Raw genomic sequence first — 18,363 nt, 5'->3', positions numbered from 1 at the left:
GACTTTGGTTTTCTCTGCTTCTTACGTCCCCATTTTCGCCTTGCGCAGACACCCTTCTGCCTCCTTCCTCATCGTCCAAAGTCCTCCAAGGACTCTCCAGCAGCTCTACCCAACTGCCCGCCAGCTCCTCCGCAGGCGCCCAGCACCGCCCCACTAAAGGCCCCCAGGGCCCCAGCTCTGTCTTTGACCAGCAGCAGGATCCTCCCGGCTGGGAGGGGCACCGTTCCCGGAGGCACTGCAATACCGGGACGATGCGCGGAGCGGAGGGAGCAAGCTCCGGGTCCAACTCCCGCGACCAAAAATCCGTTTAATATAAAGTCCTCTCATCGAGGACGTATCAGATATTAAACTGATAAGAACAGATACTACACTTGATCTTAGCCAAAAGGCCGAGAAGCGATGCACCACCCACCCCGCCGCGCGCCCCGCACCGCGCGCCCGGCACTCCCAACCCACGCACACCCGACACCGCCTCCCGCCGACACCGCCCGCCGCCCCGGCGCCGAGCCCCGCGCGCCCCGACCCGAGCCACCCGCGGCCGCGCCCGGTACCGGCCGGCGCGGCGCCGCTGCGGGCCCGGTGGGGCCTCCCGGCAGCCCCTTCGGCTGTGTAGATTTGCATGGCTCCGCCTCGGGGCGGAGTCTGTTACCGGCGCCTCCCGGCAGCCCCCGCGGCCTGTGATTTGCATGGCTCCGCCCCGGGGCGGGGTCTTTCAGTGGCGCCTCCCGGCAGCCCCTTCTGCTCTGCAGGCGCCTGATTTGCATGATCCAGCCTCTTATTTGCAGACGCCCCGCCCCTCGGCGCGCCAGATCCCGCCCCTCCCGCGGACAGAGCTGAGCAGAGGGGCGGGGCTGCGGGAGCGGCTTTATTGAGCGCGATGCGGGGCCCGGACCGGATCGAACCGGACCGAGCCGGGTCGGAGCGGGCGGGGCCGGGTCACAGGTCGCTCTCGCCGTAGAGCGCGTTGGAGAAGGAGACGTAGTCGAGGGCGCCGGGCACGGCGTCGGACCCCACGTACTTCACCATGCGGCTGATGCAGTACTCGGCCTGCTCGGCCGGCAGCTCCCGCCGCAGCTCCTCCACCGTGATGTAGTTCTGCAAGGAGCCCGGCGTGACGGGCGTCCCCACGGCGGGGGCACGCCACCATCCTGTCCCCCCCGCTGCTGCCGTCCCCTCCCTGCCCGACTGACCTTGTCCCCTGCCAGGATCTTGAAGGAGGCCATGACCTGCTCAGCCGTGTCCGTCTCAGCCGTCTCCCGGGTCATGAAGTCGATGAAGGCCTGGAAGGTGACGACCCCCGTGTTGTTGGGGTCCACGAGCATCATGATCCGGGCAAACTCCACCTCACCCTGGGGAGAGACGCAAGGGGGGGGATCAACAGTGCTGGGGACGTTGGGGGTCACCCCCACGAGGGGGTCACGCTGGGCCCCTACCAGGTCATAGCCCATGGAGATGAGGCAGGCGCGGAAGTCGTCCGGGTCCATCATGCCGTTCCTCTTCTGTGGGAGGCGAGAGTGGGCATCACAGCACGGGGTCCCTCGCTCCGTCCCCCTGTCCCCTGCCCCGGCTGTATCCCCGTCCCCACAAGCCCACCCTATCAAAGTGGTTGAAGGACGCCCGGAACTCATTCATCTGCTCCTGGCTGATGCCCTTGGCGTCGCGTGTCAGGATCTGGTTCTCCACCTCGTTGATGGTCCGCGCCACCGTGGTCAGCAGCTGCTCCCAGCCCACGCGGATGTGCTGTGGGCGATGGGACCATCAGAGCCGGCACCCCCCCTCCGTGTCTCCCCATGGCCCACCAGCCCCCCCAGGGCTCCCTCCAGCACCCCAACGCATGTCCTGGATCCCCACCTCTCCCCGGTCCCCTCGGGACCCCCTTCACGCTCCCAGGCATCACCGTTGCCCTCCCAGCCCCCTGCCCCGGCACCCACCTCCATGGTGTAGTTCGTGTGCCGGTTGTCAAAGACCAGGGCCTCCTGGATGAGCTGGTGGTCGCCCTCCAGCTTGTCAATGTTGGACTTGTAGTTGATGATGTTCTGCTCATGCTGCTTCAGGCGGCTCATCTGGTCCTCCAGGGAGCTGCTGGCATCCACTGAGACGCGGCTGAGCTCCTGCCGCGGCCACGGGCGCCGTCAGAGGGGCCCGGGCGTCCGGCCAGCCCCACCGCCCCCTGCTCCAACCCAAGGGACCCGGGCGTCCGGGCTGCCCACCTCCATCTTGGTCTGGATCCAAGGCCCAATGATGTTGGCCTGGGCGGCGAACTGCCGCCGAAGCCGCTCGTTGCTCTGCTGGCGGGAGAGCTCCTCCTGCAGCGTCTGGTCACGGTGGGGGACCAGCTTCTTCACCTGCGGGGAGAGGAGGGGGTGAGGCGCTGCGCTCAGGCCCCCCGCCCCCCCCACCCTGCTCCCCGCTCACCGTGTCCCACTTGCCGGCGATGTCCAGGTGGGTGAGGGCTGTGTAGGGGTTGCCCCCGCTCAGCTTGATGCCGTACGTCTGCGCGATCTTCTGGATCTCCCCGTGGATGCCCACGATGGCCATCCGCTCCCGGTCAGCCTCCGGCAGCGTCGCCTTGAACTGCTCGTGGGCCGCGATCAGGCTCTGCGGCGACAGGGCGGGAGACCCCAGCCCAGTGGGCTCAGGCGTCTGGGGGCCCTGCTCCAGCCCCCCCCCCCGGGGCCCCAGCGTCCCAGCACCTGTATCTCCTCGATGCTGTGCACGATGAACATGTCCTGCAGGTCCTCCACGGCCCCGTCCATCCAGTTGTTGAAGGGGGCCGCTCGCTTGGCGAACTCCAGGTACAGCTGGTCGATGGTCTCCAGCAGCTTTTCCGTGCGCTGCAGATGGAGACGGGTCAGGGGGCCGGAGCAGGGATCCCGGCTCCGGCGCGGCAATCCTGGCCCGCCCCGGCCCCACGCACCTCCAGGGCATCCCGTCGTTTCTGCGTGAGGGTCCCCAGCGTGTCCCACTGGTCGCAGATGGCCTGGCACCGCGCGTTCACCGTCGCCGCGTCATGGTAGTCCAGCTCGCTGCGGGGCGGGGAGAGGGGGTGAGGGCCGGGGGCTCCGCCAGCGGCGGGGAAGGGGCCGGGACCCCGTACTTGAGCTCCTGGGCGATGGCAGCGATCTGCTCCACGCGGTCCTGGTGGGCGGCCAGGTCGCTCTCGAAGGCCTCGTGCCGGCGCAGCAGGGCCCGCACCTCGGTGAGCGAGGCCGCCTCGTAGTCGCGCTGCGAGAGCAGCTCCTCCTTGCCTGGGGACGGGAGGAGGCCGTGAGGACCTCGTGGGGGTCCCCGGGGGTGCCGGGGGGCGGTGAGGACCTCGCGGGGGTCCCCGGGCGGTGGTGGGACCTCGTGGGGGTCCCTGGGGGTGCCGGGGGGCGGTGAGGACTTTGCGGGGGTCCCCGGGGGCTGGTGGGACCTCGTGGGGGTCCCCGGGGGTGGTGAGGACCTCACCACGGTCCCCAGGAGGTGGCGGGACCTCGTGGGGGTCCCCGGGGGTGCCGGGGGGCGGTGAGGACCTTGCGGGGGTCCCCGGGGGTGGTGGGACCTCGTGGGGGTCCCCGGGGGTGCCGGGGGGTGGTGAGGACCTCGTGGGGGTCCCCAGGAGGTGGCAGGACCTCATGGGGGTCCCCGGGGGTGCCGGGGGGCGGTGAGGACCTCGTGGGGGTCCCCGGAGGTGGCGGGACCTCGTGGGGGTCCCCGGGGGTGCCAGGGGGTGGTGAGGACCTCGTGGGGGTCCCCGGGGGTGCCGGGGGGCAGTCAGGCCCTCGCCACGGTCCCTGGGGGTGGCAGGACCTCGCGGGGGTCCCAGGGCCCCGTGCTCACCCCGCGTCCAGCCCTCGTGCAGCGTCGCCTTGTGCTTGAACTTCTCGGCCAGGTGGTCGAGGCGCTGCAGGCGCCGGATCTCGGTGAGCAGCCACTCCTCGTAGCCCTTCTCCACCTGCTCCAGCCCTTTCCAGGCGTTGGCGATGTCCTGCCGCCGGGAGGGGCCATGAGTCGCCGCCGCCGCCGCCCCGCCCCGCCGCCCCCCCGCCGCCGCCCGGCTCACCGACACCATCTTGCCCTCGGAGGGCATGAAGGCGGGGCGGTTGCTGAGCCGCAGCTTGGTCTGCAGCGTGTTGAAGTTGATCTCCAGCTGGCACTTCTCCTGCACGCGCGGTGGCTTGTGCACGCGCCGGTAGTCGCGGAAGTCCTCCAGCTTGCGCTGCATGGCCGCCATGCTGGTCTCGGGCGCGCGGTTCTCCAGCCAGGGCACCGTGCGGCGGATCCACTCCAGGAGCTGCAGAGACAGCGGGTGGGGTGGGGGGACGCCGGGGGGGCCCGGGCAGCCGGGCAGCCGAGCAGCGGCGGGGGGACGTACCTCGCTGGCCAGCTTCTCGTACTCCTCCATGAGCTTCTCGTTCTCCTGGTTGACGGCCAGCACTTTGCAGATCCTGTTGGCGGCCGTCTCGGCCTGGGGGAGAGGCCGTCAGGGCGGGCGGGGGCAGCGCTGCCCCCCCGCCACCCCCCTGCCACCGCCCCCCCGCCGCCGCCCCCCCCCGGCCTCACCTGCTCAGCGCCGGCGAAGGCGTGGTAGAAGCAGGACACGTAGGTCATGATGGCCTTCTCGTCCGGCTTGGGGGTGTTGACGATGTCTGTGGGCAGGGGAGAAGAGGGGCTGGGCAGGGCCCTCCAGAGCCCCCCGGGGGCCCAGGTGTCCGGGCGTCCCTCTGCCGCCGCCAGGGCCGAGGCGCGTCCCTCCCCGCCCCGCACCTTCGGCGTCCAGCATCTTGGGGATGTCCAGGTACTTCTCGGCCACCTCGAAGGCCGTGTTGAGGTTGCCGATGGGATCGTCCTGGGGGCAGAGGGGGTCAGGGCGGGCGGGGGCCAAGCTGGGGGCCCCCTGGGCCCCCCAGATCCTGCCAGAGCCCCCCCAGAGCCCCCGGTACCTTGCGGAGCTTCGCGTAGTCAATGAGGTCGGGGCGGTGGCGGTGGATGAGGGCGCAGAGGGCCAGGCCGTCCTTCCAGCTGCAGGAGGCGGGGTGAGACGCGGCCCGTGCGCCGAGGCCCCCCGGCATCCCCGTCCCCCCTCCCCGGCATCCCCGTGTCCCCCCCGGCATCCCCGTGTCCCCCGGCATCCCCGTCCCCCCTCCCCGGCATCCCCATGTCCCCCAGCATCCCCGCGTCCCCCCGGCATCCCCGCGTCCCCCCCAGCATCCCCGTGTCCCCCGGCATCCCGTCCCCCGAGACCCCCACCTGATGTGGAAGTTTTGCACGTTGACGTTGCGGTATGGGGCCGTCTTCCGCTGGCACCAGAGCAGCAGCCCCTCCTTGGCCGAGGTCTCTGCGGGGGGATGTGTGGGTCAGGGCAGCCCCGGGGGACACGTGGGACGTGGGGAAGGGCGCGGGACAGGGCGTCTCGCCCCTCACCCTCCACGGAGATGTCCTGGATGGCAAAGCGCAGGATGATGGTCCAGATCATGCCCAGCGTCATCTTGAGGTTCCCGTCGACGATTTCTGGGGGCGGAGCGCGGCGTCGAGCAGGGACGGATGGAGAGACGGACCCTGGGGTCCCCTGCGTCCCCGAGCCACCACATCCCCGTCCCCGTCCCTACCCTCGGCCCCGATGGAGACCAGCTTCACCCCCTTGCTGGCGATGAAGTCCAGGGCCTTGTTGACGTTGGCGATCTTGTGGAAACGCATCTTGCCCTTGTCCGGCTTCGGCAGCCGCTCACCTGCAGGGGGGGCGAGGGGCTGGTGAGGGGGGGCGGGGGGCCGCCCCATGGGGCCGCCCCGGCCCTGCCACCCCGGGACGTCCCTGCTCACCCGAGATGACCTCCAGCAGCAGCATGAGCTTCAGCCCGTTGCGGAAGTCTTCCTCGATGTTCTCGATCTGGGTCCCGGCCTTGCGCAGGTGGGAGTTGCACCAGGCCGTGAAGGTCTGCGGGAGGGAAGGTGGCGGGGGGGGACGGGGACGCTCAGGGGGATGCTCTTGTCCCCGCGCGCCACGCACGCCGCCTGCTCCCCTGGAGGGCACGCGGCCCCGTGCACGCGTGTGCACATGCCCTCTGTCCCTGTGCACGCATGTGCAAACAGGCGCCATCCCTGGGCATGTGTGTGAATGACCTCCGTCCCTGTGCACACGTGTGCAAATACCCTCTGCCCCATGTGCGCGTGTGCAAGCAGGCGCCATCCCTGGGCATGTGTGTGCAAATGCCCTCTGTCCCTGCGCACGCGTGTGCAAATGCCCGCCGTCGGCGGGCCGTGCACCCCCGAGGACGCCTGTTTCACCGAGACGATCCAGCGACACGTGTGAGAAACAGGCGTCGTGCGTCAACCCCCCCCCAAACAGTCCCCGGGGGGCCCAGGAGTCCAGGATGGGAGCCGCTCACCGGATCCTCTAAAAATACCCCGTGGTGGCACCGGGGAGGCATCACCCCCACCACGCCACCGCTATTTTTAGGGGTGTTCCTGCAATTTTGCTGCATCATCGGATTGCGGGAGAGCCGCATCCCCCCCCCCCCGGCTCCCTGGGAACACGGCGCCTGGCCAGCGCAACTCGATCCCCCAGCGGGGGGGCCCGGACGCCTGGGCCCCTCCTCGGGCGGCTGCTCTGCAGCACGTCCCCGAGAGCCGCGGGGGCTCCCGGCCCTGCCGAACCCATGACAGGGAGGGGGCCCCGGTGCCTGGGTGCCCCCGCTCCTCCGCCCGGGAGCCCAGGCGTCCGGGTGTCCGGCAGGCGGCAGGGCCGGGCGCCAGGCTGGAAAACCCCGTCGGGGCCGGGATCCCCCAGCTTAACCCCGGGCGGCCCCAGGCATCCGAGTCTGGCCGGCACCTCGATGGCAGCTTAGAGGGATTTGGCCGGGGCCCTGCGCGGCGCACGCGTGTGCGGGGGGGGAGCATGCGTGTGCAGGGACCTCGCACAGCGAACATGTGTGTGTGGGACCCTGGCATGGTGGACACACGTGCACGGGGGCCTCGCGTGGCCCACGCGTGCGCACGGGGCTGCGAGCGGCTGCCCCGGCGATATATTTCGCCTGGTCCCCCCCATTGCTGCCCTGCTCCGGCGGCTCCCGGCTCGCGGCAATCCCAGCTGGGAACCACAGCCCTGCGCTGGCACCTGCCACTGCCTCCCCGGGGCGCTCCCGGCTCCCCCCGCACCCCCAGGGGCCGGGGCCCCCACGGCCCCCCCCATGGCCCCCCGCGGCCCCCCATGGCCCCCCGCGGCCCTCACCTTCCGCTGCTGCTTCTCCCAGGCCGGGTCGAGCAGCAGGTCGCGGTCCCAGTCCTCCTCCTGCTGCATGTAGTCGTCGGCCACGTAGGCCAGCCCGAAGGGCGCCTGGCTCTCGAGGGCGGTCATGGCCGCGGCGTCCCCGTCCCCGTGCCGGTGCCCGTCCGCTGCCTGCCCCGCGCTGCCCAGCTGCCACGTGACCGGGCCCCACGGCAGATATACGCCTGGGAAGGGGGGGCTGGGGGCAGATCGGGTTCCCACTCCCAAAGGCCACGGCGTGGCGGGGGCGGGGGGACACGGACCCGGGACAGCTGTGGGGACCCCGCCGCCGCCACCAGGGCAGGCACCGGGCCAGGACGCCTGGGCCCCCCGGCTGCCCAGGATGGGGCGTGGGGTGAGGACACCCGGGCCCCCTGCCCCAGCCCCAGCTTTGCCCCCCCCATCCCACTGCCCCCCAGAGTCGTGGCAGAGCAGCCCCCGGCACCTGCTCCCGGCCCGCCCCGCCCCCGGCTCCGGTTTCCCCCCAGCTATTCTGGGCTTGGCTCCCCCAGCGCCGCCCCGCGGCTCTGGCACCGGGGGGCCCGGACGCCTGGGCCCCCGGGGGGGGGGGTTGCACCTGTCTCTCCCCTCCCCATTCCTGCCGGGGGAGTGGTGACGGGGGGGGGGGGTCACTGCACGTTGCAGCCTGCAGAGTCGCTCCGCGGCGTCGACATCCCCACGAGCCCGACCCCAGGGTGGCCCAAGACTGACCGCAGAACACCTGACCCCCCCGATCCCCGGGGGCCCAGGCGTCCGGGGCCCCTCCTTCCCCCCACTGTCCCCCCGGGGACCCAGGCGTCTGGGGCCCCCCCAGGTCCATGGCACTCGCACGACTCCTCCAGGCAGCCTTTAATCTGGGGCAGAGCCGTGGGCGCCAGGCGCTGCTCAGGGCCGGGCCGGGTCCTGCTCCGGGGCCTGGGGAGAGCGGAGGGGCTGGAGCAGGCCGGGCCGCTGCCCCCCCAGTGCTGCAGGACCCAGCCCTGCCGCCCCCCAACCGCCCGGCCCCGATGTGCCCGGCCCCCAGCCGCTGCCGCCCCCAGGCACCCTGGAGCCCGGAGCCCGGACCGCCCCGATGCACCTCGCCGCGCCGCGGGCTCCTCACCTCGAAGAAGGCGTCGACGATGCGCTCGCTGGTGGCGGCGCGGGAGCAGAACTGCTGCTCCGCGCGCTCGATGGCGGCCAGGAGCCGCAGGTAGGAGAAGAGGAGCCGCTTCTCCCTGGGGACAGGGCCGCGGTGGGCGCCGGGGGGGGGGGACGGGCGGCGTCGCCCCCCCTCCGCCGCTCACCTCTCGGTGCCCTCCACGCCACGGGCCAAGCGGGACGCGAGGGCCTCCTGCTCGGCGGCCGGGGCGGCTGCGGGGGGACGCGGCCGCGGGGGCGTCAGGCCGTCGACGGCGTGCCCCCCCCAGGCCTCACCGCTGCCGTCGCCCTTCCCCGACACCAGCTTCTCCACGCTCTGCTCCTGCAGGCGCAGCTTCTCCTGGTGTGGGGACGGGGGGGGGGGCGCGGCATCACGGGAGGGGGCCCAGGCGTCCGGGCACCCCCCCCCGCCAGGGACCCACCAGCTGCTGCTTCTCCTCCCGCTCCTTGAGCAGCGACATCTGGAAGTTGTCGATGAGGACGGCGATGACGAGGCTGCGGAGGACGGGGTGAGCGGCGGCGGCGGCCCCGCGGCCCCGGCATGGCCCTGGCACGGCCCCGCTCACTTGAGGAAGGTGAAGTACTGGATGAGGATGTAGACCATGAGGAAGACGATGATGTAGGAGTAGCCTGCGGCGGGCGAGAGGGGAGCGTCCGCGGGGCCGGGCGGGAGCCGGCGCCTGGGGGGCCCTGCTCCGAGCCCCCGCCCGCCCCGGGCCGCACCAGCCTGGGCGCTCTGGAGGTAGATGAGCGACCAGTCGTCGAGCGTGAAGAGCTGGAAGAGGGTGAAGACGGTGTTGAAGAGATCCCCAAAGCGCTGCGGGTCCGAGCGCCGGAACAGGTCACGCAGCAGCACGGAGAAGATGACCAGGGGTGGTCAGGGAAGAGCAGAGCGGGGTGGCCATGGGAGGGTCTGCAAATTATCCCCAACAGCCCCAAAACTGCCACTGAACATGCCCCCAAACGGCCCTGCACGGTGCTCCGAAGTGGACCCGAAACATCCCGAAAATGACCCAGAAACTGGCCCCTGAAACAACGCTGAACCAGCCCCAAATCGGGCTCCTCACAAACCCCAACGCAGACCCGAAACTGCTCCAAACTCCTCCAAGCCGCCCCCCAAGCGCCCCGGCCTGGCCCCGGATCGGCCCCCGAAGGATACAGAGGATGGTGAACATCATGAGCAGGATGGCGCCGAGCGAGCGCCCCGACAGCGCGAAGGTGCCCGTCACCTCCTTGAGGTTCTCCAGGATCCTGAGGGGGACCGGGACCGGAATGAGGATAACGGGGACGGAGCAAGGATAACGGGACTGGGACAAGGATAGCAGGGATGGGATGAGGTAACGGCATCAGGGTGAGGATAAGGGGAAGGGACGAGGATAACGGGGCGCTGCCCGGGCGGACCGCAGCGTGAGGAGCCGGTTGAGGATCTGGAGGGCGCGGATGCCCTTGAAGATGAGCAGGATGCGGATGATGGTGCTGGTCTTCAGATAGCTCCAGACCCAGGGCTTCGCCACGACGAAAAGGAAGTCCACCGTCATCACGGCCACCACGACCAAGTCTGGAGGAGGAGGAGGAGGTGGCGGCTGGGTGACCGCGCGCCTGGCCTGGCCCTGGCGAGGGAACATGGGGACAGGGACTCACCCACGTAGTTCCAGAAGTCCCGGAAATAGTCGGTGCCCAGAGCCACCAGCTTGAGCACCGCCTCGAAGAGGTACACGCAGAAGATGACCGTGTCCAGCACCGCGAAGAACCACTCTGCGGGGCCGCGGGGCAGAGCCGTGGGGCGGAGCCGTGGGGCAGGACCGTGGGGACCCCCCGCCCCGCCCTGGGGCGCGCAGCGGGGACGTTACCTCCGCGGATGCGCACGGAGATGAAGGACTGCGCCACGAGGGCAGCGGTGTGGGCGAGGATGATGGCGAGCACAGCCACCTCGAAGGGCAGGGCCCGCACCAGCGCGCGCAGCGGCACCCGGGCGCTCCAGAGCCGGGTGGCTGCCTTGGTGCCCAGGCGGCCCAGCAGCAGCGCGGTGCCACGGCGGAGCTGCGCCGCCCGGCCGGGCCCTGCGCCGGGATGGGGCTCAGCGGGGCCCGGCACCGCCGGCCCGGCCCCCGCCCAGCCCCCCGCTACCTCTGCGCCGCCGGCCCCGGTGATGGCGGGGGGACGAATCCGGAGCCGCCCCCTTCTCCGTTGGCACCGTCAGGAAGTCCATGGCTGAGCCACTGCCATCACCAGCCAGGCTCTAGAACCAGGGTCAGCGCCGTGGTGATGCCAAACAGCGCCGTGTCGTTATCTCCCGGGGCCGTGGCGATGCCCCAACAGCGCTGTGTTGTCCCCCGGGGCCATGGCGACACCCCAACAGCACCACATCATCCCCCTCCCGGGGCCGCGGCAATGCCAAACAGCACCGTGTCATCCCCCCCCCGCCCGCCCCCGGCTGCTGAGACAGCTCAGAGACGCCCCAGGGCTGCAGCAATGCCCCCTCCCGCTCCACTAAAACACCAGGACTCGGGGGAGGTTCAAGGGTTTATTTCAGCCCACGCGGACATCGAACGCGACCCGATTCCCGCTGCGAGGCCGCAGGGATGGCGACTGCGGCCTGATGCCCACCAGGAGACCGCGCGGCCTTGACCCGACCCCCCCGCGAGGCCGCACGGACGGCAAACGCCACCCGGTTCCCACCGGGGACGGCGACCGCGACGCGATTTCCCCTGCGAAACCACGTGAACAGCAAATGCGACCCGATCGCCCCTGCGAGGCTGCACGGGTGCGACTTGGCTCTCCCTGCGAAGCCGCCCCAGTTCCCCCGCATCAGTTCCCGCAGTTCCCTCGTGTCCGTTCCCGCAGTTCCCCTCTGTGAGGCCGCCCCGGTTCCCCCATGTCTGTTCCTGCGGCTCCCGGCGGCCTAGAGCTTGCGGTAGGCGCCGACGGTGAGGTCGAAGAGCCGGGGATGGCAGACGTGGCCCTGCTTGTCCAGCAGGAAGTAGAAGGGGCGCCCCTTCACCTTGAGCGGCAGCGCGGCCCGCACCTCGGCCCGGTGGGCGCCGCAGGACACGTGCTGCAGTGGCACCGTGAAGCTGCCGCCGCGGCCCAGCCCCAGCGGCGCGTGGGTGCCGATGGACACGTGGCGGCCGCCCCGCAGCAGCGTCACCTGCCGCACCGCGCGCCGGGGGAACAGGCAGCCCGCCGCCACGATCAGCGACCCTGCGGGGCCGGCGGGGGGTCAGCGCCGGCCCCGCGTCGAGCCCCCCCGGCCCCACATCAGCCCCCTCCATCCCCGAATCCTCCCCCCCGGACTCGTGTTGGCCCCCGCCAGCCCCAAACCCTCCCCCTGGACCTGCACAGGCCCCCCCAGCCCCAAACCCTTTGCCCAGACCCACATCACCCCCCCAAATCCTCCTCCCAGACCCACATCACCCCCCCACCCCAGACCCTGTCAGCCCCCAGCGAGACTCCCTGAACAACCCCCCCGTGGCCCAGTGTGACCCCTCCTGTCACTCCCAGGGTGACCCGAGACCCCCACTGCGACCTCCGTGACCCTTCCAGTGACTCCCCCGGCCCCCCTACAACAACCCCCCGACCTCTGAGGTGACCCCTGACTCCTGGATGACCCCCCATGACCCCCCCCGCGACCCCCGCGGTACCGAGCGTGAGGCAGGAGGCGGTGAAGCCGAGGCGCCACTTGTTGTCGCGGGGCCGCAGCGGGTCGTCGCCGGCGGCGGCGGCGGGGGCGGGCGCGGGGCGCAGCGCCGTGAAGGCGAAGTGCGCCAGGTAGCCCCAGAAGAGCCCCTGCCCGGCGCAGAAGAGCCCCACGAGCCGGAAGAAGCGGTCGCGCTCGTGGCGGAAGAGCACCACGTCCCGCGGCACCGCCGTGTCCAGCGCCGCCGCCGCCGCCGCCGCCCGCGCCCGGCCCGCCGCCGCCATCGCTGCGCCGCCGCGGCGCCGCTTCCGGGGCAGCGCAGGGGCACTGGAAGCGCCGGGAACAGCCACTTCCGCCCGCACCGCCATCTTGGGGCCGGGCGCGAAGCCAGCTGCCCGTTCCCCCCCCCCCCCTTAAAGGCGCAGCGCACCACGAAAGCGGCGGCGTTTAGACGGTATTCATTTATTTACAAAACGGTTGGGGGGAGGGAATAAAACCCCGGGAACGGGGAGAGAAGAAGGGAGCCGGGGGAGGGAAGGGGCACAGCTCACTTCAGAAATGCTACCTCTGGGATTTTCCCCTCCAGCTGCAAGACACAGAGAGGGGGGTTAAGGGGAGATCGTGGCAGGGGACCCAGGCGTCCGGGCCCCCCCTGCTCCAGGCTTACCTTGAGCTGGGTGAAGACCTGCCCAGCCCGGCCGTAGTCCCAGTCGTTGTCCTGCAGGCACCTGGGGCGTAAACACGGGGTGAGTGGCCACGCGGGAGGAGAGGAAGGGCCCCGGGGCAGGAGGGGGCGAGGCCAGGGGGTCCCGCCGCCCCCCAGGGCCGAGGACTCACTTCTGGGACCACTCGAGGTTCATGCCCGACTGCATGGAGAAGGCAGCGAGCATCTCCTGCTGCTCGGCGGAGAGGGTGGGCACGGGGCTGGAGGAGGGCGTGGGCGCCGGCATGACGAAGGCCTTGCGGATCTCCTCCGTGGTGGCGTTGCGCACGAAGAGCTCGTCGTTGACGATGCAGAGCCTGGCGGGCGCGCGGCCATGAAGGGGGGCTGGGCGGGGGGCTGCGCCGCCCCCCCGGCCACCCGCCGCCGCCCTGCTTACCCCGTGTTGCCGGCCGGCACGGCGATGAACATGCGGGTGAAGGCACGCACGGAATCGCGGGACTTGCCGTCCACTGCGGGGGAAGGAAACGGGGTGGCGGGTGAGCAGGAGGCGGTGGGACGGGTGCCGAGGGGCCGCGGAGGGGGCCGGGGGGCCGCGGCTGGGCGGAACCCACCTTCCTTGAAGATCCCGTGCACGGCGAAGCAGAGCAGCGTGTTCTGCGGGGGAGAGAGGCCGGGGGTGAGCGGGGCATGCCGCCCCCAGGGGCTGCTGGCAGCACCCGCCGCGGCCCCGTGCTCACCGTCTGGGCGCAGATGTCCACCACGAAGGAGTTGACGTCGTGCTGGGTCTTGGGCAGCTCGTTGAGGAACGCCACCACATTGAGCCGCGTGTGCTTGAGCAGCTTGAAGCGCATGGCTGGGGAGGGAGGAGCGGCGGTGAGGGCCAGCGCGGCGCAGCATGGCACAGCCAGCACGGGGCTGGGACGCCGCGGGGGCACTCACTGGGGTCCTTGAGCTTCTTCACGTTCCTGCTGTCCTTGAAGTACTCGTTCAGGCTGTTCCTGCGGGAACGGCGGCACTGTGAAGCCGCGGGCAGTGCGCGGCGGCCCCGCTCCCGGCGCCGGCGGGGACGGACCTACCTGGGCGGGTTTTGGGGCCCGAAGGGGATGCTGAGGGAGCAGCAGGCGCCGTCGTGGTAGGCGTCCAGCAGCCCCTGCCGGTCGCTGGAGTCGTAGATGGAGTAGTACCTGCGGCGGGGCAGGGGCAGCTGAGCGGGGAGCGGGCGAGAGCCCAGGCGCGGGGGCACGCGCAGCCGCCGCACTTACTGCTGCAGGAACCGCAGCACCAGCACCTTCAGGTCGTCTGAGCCGAAGTAGCTGCCCTGGGGAGAGCGGATGGACGGTCGGGGCCCGCGGACGCTGGCTCCGGCCATGTGCGGGGTCGGGGCCCCCACGGACGCCGGCTCCGGCTGTGTGCGGGGTCAGGGCCCCCACGGATGCCGGCTCTGGCCGTGTGCGGGGTCGGGGCCCCCCCGGTGCGTCCCTACCTTGCAGGGGGGCAGCGTCGTGGGCGCCTCCACGTCGAAGGCGATGGGCGGGGGGAGCTCGTGGCCGTCCTGGGGGAGAGCAGGAGGGGAGGGTGAGGGGGAGGGTGAGGGGGAGGGTGAGGGGGAGGGCAGGGGGGCCCCACCTCGCCCCCCCGCCGTGGCCCCCCTCACTCACCAGGCGCAGCAGCTTCGGGAAGCGCTCTCTGACGGAGCTGTCGGGACAGAGAGGAGTCAGCACGGCAGCCAGGCTGCCTGTGGGCGGGGGGGGCCGGGCCTCGCCCCCGCGGGGAACGTCCGCCCCCAGCCCCCCCAGCATGCGCGCACCCCCCCCGGGGGCCCCCCCTCGCCCGCCCCGCTGGGCCGCCCTCCCCGGAGCCGTGGGCATGCGACGGGGCCGCTCTGCACGGCGGCAGCCTCCCCCCACTTCGCGACGGCCGCCCCAGCTGCCCCCCCGGGGCCGGGCCGGGCCTGCCCCTGTCCCAGGCGGGGGCCGGGGGCTGCGGCGCCCCAGGAGCTGGTGGCCCCGCGGGGCCCTGCTGTGGGCTCAGGACTTACCTGGCTCGTACTCACCTGCGCTCGGGTGCCCAGCGAGGAAGGGGGAGGGAGGGGAGGGGAGGGGGACAAACTCCCCTTGGTCGCGGAGCAGCCGCCGGCACGAGCCGCCTATTTACAGCTGGGGAGGCCCCTGCGCCGGGGAGGCCCGGATGTCGTTAGCGGCAGGAGGGGGACAGCAGGGGACAGAGGGGGACAGCGGGGTCGGGGTGCTCAGGGCAGAGCCTCTTCTCCTTGATGCCGCTCCCTCCCGGCTCCAGGAGCGCGCCGGCCTCCAGGCACGGCCGCCTGCGGAGCCGAGGCCCCTGCCCGCCTCGGGGGCCGGCGCCGGTGCAGCCAGGCGCCGTGGGGCCCGCCCGGAGCTGCCGGAGCGGGCTGGAGGCCTGCGCCAGGCCTGGGATCGCGGGCAGCCTCCTTGCGCTGGCCGCGCCGGGCGGCGGAGTTTGGCCACTGCACGGCTGTGCCTGTCTTAGGTTGTTCCTCCCGTGAGGAATCTTACCCGTCTCTGGCTAGCCAGCCATCGTCGAGGGCCAAACGGAGGCGCGAAAGGGGCGGCAGCTCCGGCGTGGGGGGCCGGGGGCAGCGAGCGGCACCCCCGTCGTGCGCGGCGGCCCCCAGGTGCCCGCGGACGGGTGAGTGGCACGGAGAGCCCCATCCGGGCGGCGGGGGTGGGAGCGGCGGGCAGGGAGCGGGGCGCTGGGGAGAAGAGGCTGCGTCTCCCGGGCCCAGGGGACGGGGAGGGCGGCAGGGGGAAAGCCGGGAGAGAGCAGAGCTGGGGGCAGCAGGAGGGTGAGCAGAGGAAAGCAGGGCTCCGACCAGCTGTAAGAGACGCGCCGTCCGCGGGCTCCGGGGCTGCGGCCCGTCCGGGCCCGGCGCCGTGACCAGGGGCCGGAGGGGAGCCGGGGGTCCGGACGGCGGCGAGCGGAAGGCGCGGGGGGGGCGGCCTCTCTTCGTCCTGTCGTGCTGCCCCCGCGGAGCAGGGGCGGCCCACGGGCCCCAAGGGCCGCCCCAAGGCTGCCACTGACCTGATGTAGGTGGACTGGTCGCGGAAGGCGTCGCACAGCGGGTTTCCGTCCAGCCAGAGCTCCTCCAGCTTGAGCCCTTTCACCTTGTCCAGCTCCCGGTCCGACTTGAGCTGCACGGGGCAGAGAGGGGCCGTGAGGGCGGCGGCGGGGTGGGCGGCAGCGGCGGGGCAGCGGGGCGGCACCCACCTCGTTGCGAGAGAGGTCGAGGATCTTGAGGCCGGCGGCCTTCTGCGCCAGCTCGCCCAGGTCATCTAGGCGGTAGAGTTTGTTGCTGCTCAGGTTCAGCGACAGCAGCTGCGGAGGCAAAGCTGGGGCTGAGCGAGGCGGCGGCGGCAGCGGCGCGGGAGCCCGCGCGGACGCGGCCCGGCCTCACCTCGGGGATGTTCTCCTCGATGATGCGCAGCACCACCAGCATGCAGCTGCGCTGGTTCAGCACCACGTCGATGCTCTGCGACACCAGGTCTGCGGCGGGAGAAGGCAGTAAGCGCCCGCTGCCGCGGCCTCCCCCGCTCCCCGCGCCCCGCGCCAGCGCTCACCCGGGTCCGTGCGGAGGCTCTTGAGGTCCAAGGCCTTCTGTGAGCCGTCGTACCTCTTGCTCATGCACAGCTGGAAGAGCGCGAGCGGCGGTCAGGGTGGGTGGGCAGCCGCGGCAGCCCTAAGCCACGATGCAGCCCCCAGCCCGGCTCACCTTCACCTGCTCAATCTCCTCCGGCTTCAGCTCGTTCTGCAGTGACTGCGGCGGAGCCGAGGAGTTGATGATTATCACCACCTAGGAGGGAACACCACGGCCCGTAAGATGCTGGCGCCCGGCCGGGAGCGCGCCCGCCCCACGGAGCCGCTCCCACGTGGGCCGGTGTGAGGGGCACCGCGCACCGGCCTCCGCCACGGCCGGGCAGCAGCCACCGCACCTTGTAGTTGTCCCTGTCGGTGATCTTGCGGGAGACCTGCTTGAGCGCGCTGGCGGTGGTGGCGTCCTCCACGTAGAACTGCGCCCGGTTGTGGTCGTAGTGGAACTGGGAGGCGGCGGGTCGGGCGCTCAGCGCCGGCTCGGCCCGCTGACACAGCTGCCGGGGCGCGAACCCGCCGGCCGGGCCACGCCGGAGGACAGCGGACAGCGGCTCCGCCGGTCCCGGGCTGGGGACGCCCCCGCCCGGCCCCTCTCCCGCCAGCCCCAGCAGGAACTTGGCCACCGCCAGAGCCCGCCGCAGCCAGCGAGTCCAACTTCCCCTTTTGGGGCCGGTGCGGGCCTTGGCGTTCCCCGAAACAGGAAGCGAAAGGGGAAAGCCGGACACCTGGCCGCGCTCCCCGCGGCCCCCGCTCACCTCGACGGGAGTGAAGGGGACGCTGCAGAGGTTCTGGATCGAGCTCAGCAGCCATGACTTGTCGTACTTCTTCCCGTAGGGGATCTGGGGGCGAAAGCGCCCGGCGTCAGGCAGCCGCCCGGCCGGGCGGGCGCGAGGCGCCGTGGCAGAGGCACCCGCCCCACTCACCGTGATCTTGAACCAGTTGCGCCGGCCGCCGTCGCGGCTGCTGCCGCCGCTGCGCTCCTGGGCGGGCAGGTCTCGCCTCACCGTGATGTGGATGTTGGCGGCGCGGTTGGGCCGCGGCCCGTAGGGCAAACTGCGGGGGGAAACGGGAGAAAGGCCGGGGTCCCGGGGCCGCCCCGAGCGCCGCCCCGTCCCCATCCCCGTCCCGCCGCACTCACTATCGGCTCCGGGGGCTGTCGTGGGCGTCGCTCATGGGCACGTCGCCGTCGTCCTCCTCCAGGCGGGCGCGGAGGCCGGAGCCAGCGCTGCCGCGGCTGCGCGCCCGGCTGCTCGCCTCGCTGTAGAGCTTGGTGCGGAACGGGCCCCGGCCCCTCTTCCGCCGCCCCGAGAAGCCGCGGCCGCCGACGCGGTCATCATGCTCTGCTCCGGGGGTGCCACCGTCAGCTGCCGCCGCCTGGGAGGCCGTGGCGACCCCCCCTTGCGCCCCGCACGGACCCGCTCCCCGTCCCCGGGGCGAGCTGCCCCCCAGCGCCGGTACCGACCGGGCCCGGGGCTCCCCATGGCTGCCGGTACCGGCAGGGCCCAGAGCTCTTCCCCGGTACCCACCGGGCCCAACACTGCCCCGGGCTGGGGCACCAGCAGGGCCCGGAGCCCTCCCTTCCCCCCGGCACCGATCGGGCCCGGAGCTTCCCCCTCCTCCCGCTACCGATCGGGCCCGCCCCCCCCCCCCCCCCGGTACCGATCGGGACCAGAGTCCCCCCTGCTTCCCGGTACCGATCGGGCCCGGAGCTCCCAACGCAATACCCACCGGGCCCAGCGCTCCCCTGGCCCGCGGCACCGGCAGGGCCCGGAGCCCCCCCTCACCCCGCCCGGTACCGGAGTCTCCCCCCGCCCCCGGTCACGCCCAGACCTAGCGCTCCCCTCATCCCCGGTCCCGATCAGGCCCGGAATCCTCCCCCCGCCGCTCCCGGTCCCGCCCGGCCCGCGGCCCCGCTCACCGCTGTACCCCCCCTTGCCCTCCTCCGCCATCGCCGCCGCGCGCTCCCGGCAACCGACCGCGGCCCCGCCGCCACCGCGCACGCGCGCCACGCCCCCCTCGCGTCACTTCCGCCCGGCGCCGCCGCCAGCA

The 18,363-nt window shown here is 72.4% G+C and overlaps 3 protein-coding genes and 1 non-coding gene across 5 annotated transcripts; all 4 read right to left on the bottom strand.

Annotated features, from left to right (window-relative positions):
- Window positions 1-210: 210 nt before the first annotated feature.
- Window positions 211-401, bottom strand: LOC135325322 (U2 spliceosomal RNA). Its single transcript, XR_010386399.1, has one exon. It is a non-coding gene; the product is annotated as a U2 spliceosomal RNA (small nuclear RNA).
- A 457-nt stretch (window positions 402-858) lies between these two features.
- Window positions 859-7,600, bottom strand: LOC112996198 (alpha-actinin-3). Of its 2 annotated transcripts, XM_064503202.1 has the most exons (21): window positions 7,211-7,600; window positions 5,803-5,917; window positions 5,592-5,711; window positions 5,407-5,493; window positions 5,233-5,320; window positions 4,926-5,004; window positions 4,750-4,831; window positions 4,546-4,631; window positions 4,358-4,450; window positions 4,046-4,276; window positions 3,823-3,970; window positions 3,098-3,248; window positions 2,918-3,026; window positions 2,694-2,834; window positions 2,416-2,598; window positions 2,211-2,345; window positions 1,932-2,111; window positions 1,594-1,740; window positions 1,434-1,499; window positions 1,191-1,349; window positions 859-1,095 (listed from the first exon to the last, which is right to left on the bottom strand). In XM_064503202.1, the coding sequence occupies exons 1-21, from the start codon at window positions 7,334-7,336 to the stop codon at window positions 937-939; spliced, it is 2,685 nt and encodes an 894-aa protein (XP_064359272.1). In that variant the 5' UTR covers window positions 7,337-7,600; the 3' UTR covers window positions 859-936. The 2 variants fall into 2 exon arrangements, with proteins under 2 accessions (XP_064359272.1, XP_064359271.1); XM_064503201.1 differs by having other exon boundaries at window positions 1,191-1,499.
- A 3,297-nt stretch (window positions 7,601-10,897) lies between these two features.
- Window positions 10,898-12,406, bottom strand: TMEM223 (transmembrane protein 223). The gene is made up of 2 exons (XM_064503264.1): window positions 12,028-12,406; window positions 10,898-11,587 (listed from the first exon to the last, which is right to left on the bottom strand). The coding sequence occupies exons 1-2, from the start codon at window positions 12,389-12,391 to the stop codon at window positions 11,289-11,291; spliced, it is 663 nt and encodes a 220-aa protein (XP_064359334.1). The 5' UTR covers window positions 12,392-12,406; the 3' UTR covers window positions 10,898-11,288.
- A 59-nt stretch (window positions 12,407-12,465) lies between these two features.
- Window positions 12,466-18,352, bottom strand: NXF1 (nuclear RNA export factor 1). Its single transcript, XM_064503230.1, has 21 exons — window positions 18,233-18,352; window positions 17,453-17,654; window positions 17,238-17,367; window positions 17,070-17,153; window positions 16,656-16,760; window positions 16,436-16,516; window positions 16,284-16,353; window positions 16,121-16,209; window positions 15,934-16,041; window positions 15,748-15,857; window positions 14,346-14,382; window positions 14,171-14,239; window positions 13,950-14,005; window positions 13,764-13,871; window positions 13,627-13,685; window positions 13,425-13,540; window positions 13,299-13,341; window positions 13,124-13,196; window positions 12,861-13,043; window positions 12,691-12,751; window positions 12,466-12,609 (listed from the first exon to the last, which is right to left on the bottom strand). The coding sequence occupies exons 1-21, from the start codon at window positions 18,261-18,263 to the stop codon at window positions 12,571-12,573; spliced, it is 1,854 nt and encodes a 617-aa protein (XP_064359300.1). The 5' UTR covers window positions 18,264-18,352; the 3' UTR covers window positions 12,466-12,570.
- Between the last annotated feature and the right edge of the window lie 11 nt (window positions 18,353-18,363).

The sequence above is a fragment of the Dromaius novaehollandiae genome, chromosome 35 (genome assembly GCF_036370855.1).
Source record: "Dromaius novaehollandiae isolate bDroNov1 chromosome 35, bDroNov1.hap1, whole genome shotgun sequence".
In the NCBI taxonomy this organism is placed as follows: Eukaryota; Metazoa; Chordata; class Aves; order Casuariiformes; family Dromaiidae; genus Dromaius; species Dromaius novaehollandiae.
The sequence above is the reverse complement of the archived record's forward strand: the minus strand, read 5'-3'. Positions and strand labels throughout refer to the sequence as shown.

What these genes read in the sequence shown, in the direction of transcription:
- LOC112996198 (XM_064503201.1), bottom strand. Translation starts at nt 7,336, where the DNA reads ATGACCGCCCTCGAGAGCCAGGCGCCCTTCGGGCTGGCCTACGTGGCC. An exon ending in CAAGATGCTGGACGCCGAAG is followed by an intron (nt 4,632 to 4,749) that starts GTGCGGGGCGGG and finishes CCCTGCCCACAG; the next exon opens with ACATCGTCAACACCCCCAAG. An exon ending in AACGACGGGATGCCCTGGAG is followed by an intron (nt 2,835 to 2,917) that starts GTGCGTGGGGCC and finishes CTCCATCTGCAG; the next exon opens with CGCACGGAAAAGCTGCTGGA.
- TMEM223 (XM_064503264.1), bottom strand. Translation starts at nt 12,391, where the DNA reads ATGGCGGTGCGGGCGGAAGTGGCTGTTCCCGGCGCTTCCAGTGCCCCT. An exon ending in CGCCTCCTGCCTCACGCTCG is followed by an intron (nt 11,588 to 12,027) that starts GTACCGCGGGGG and finishes CCGGCCCCGCAG; the next exon opens with GGTCGCTGATCGTGGCGGCG.
- NXF1 (XM_064503230.1), bottom strand. Translation starts at nt 18,263, where the DNA reads ATGGCGGAGGAGGGCAAGGGGGGGTACAGCG. An exon ending in GGGCAAGGGGGGGTACAGCG is followed by an intron (nt 17,655 to 18,232) that starts GTGAGCGGGGCC and finishes CCCCCGGAGCAG; the next exon opens with AGCATGATGACCGCGTCGGC. An exon ending in TGGACATCTGCGCCCAGACG is followed by an intron (nt 13,342 to 13,424) that starts GTGAGCACGGGG and finishes TCTCCCCCGCAG; the next exon opens with AACACGCTGCTCTGCTTCGC.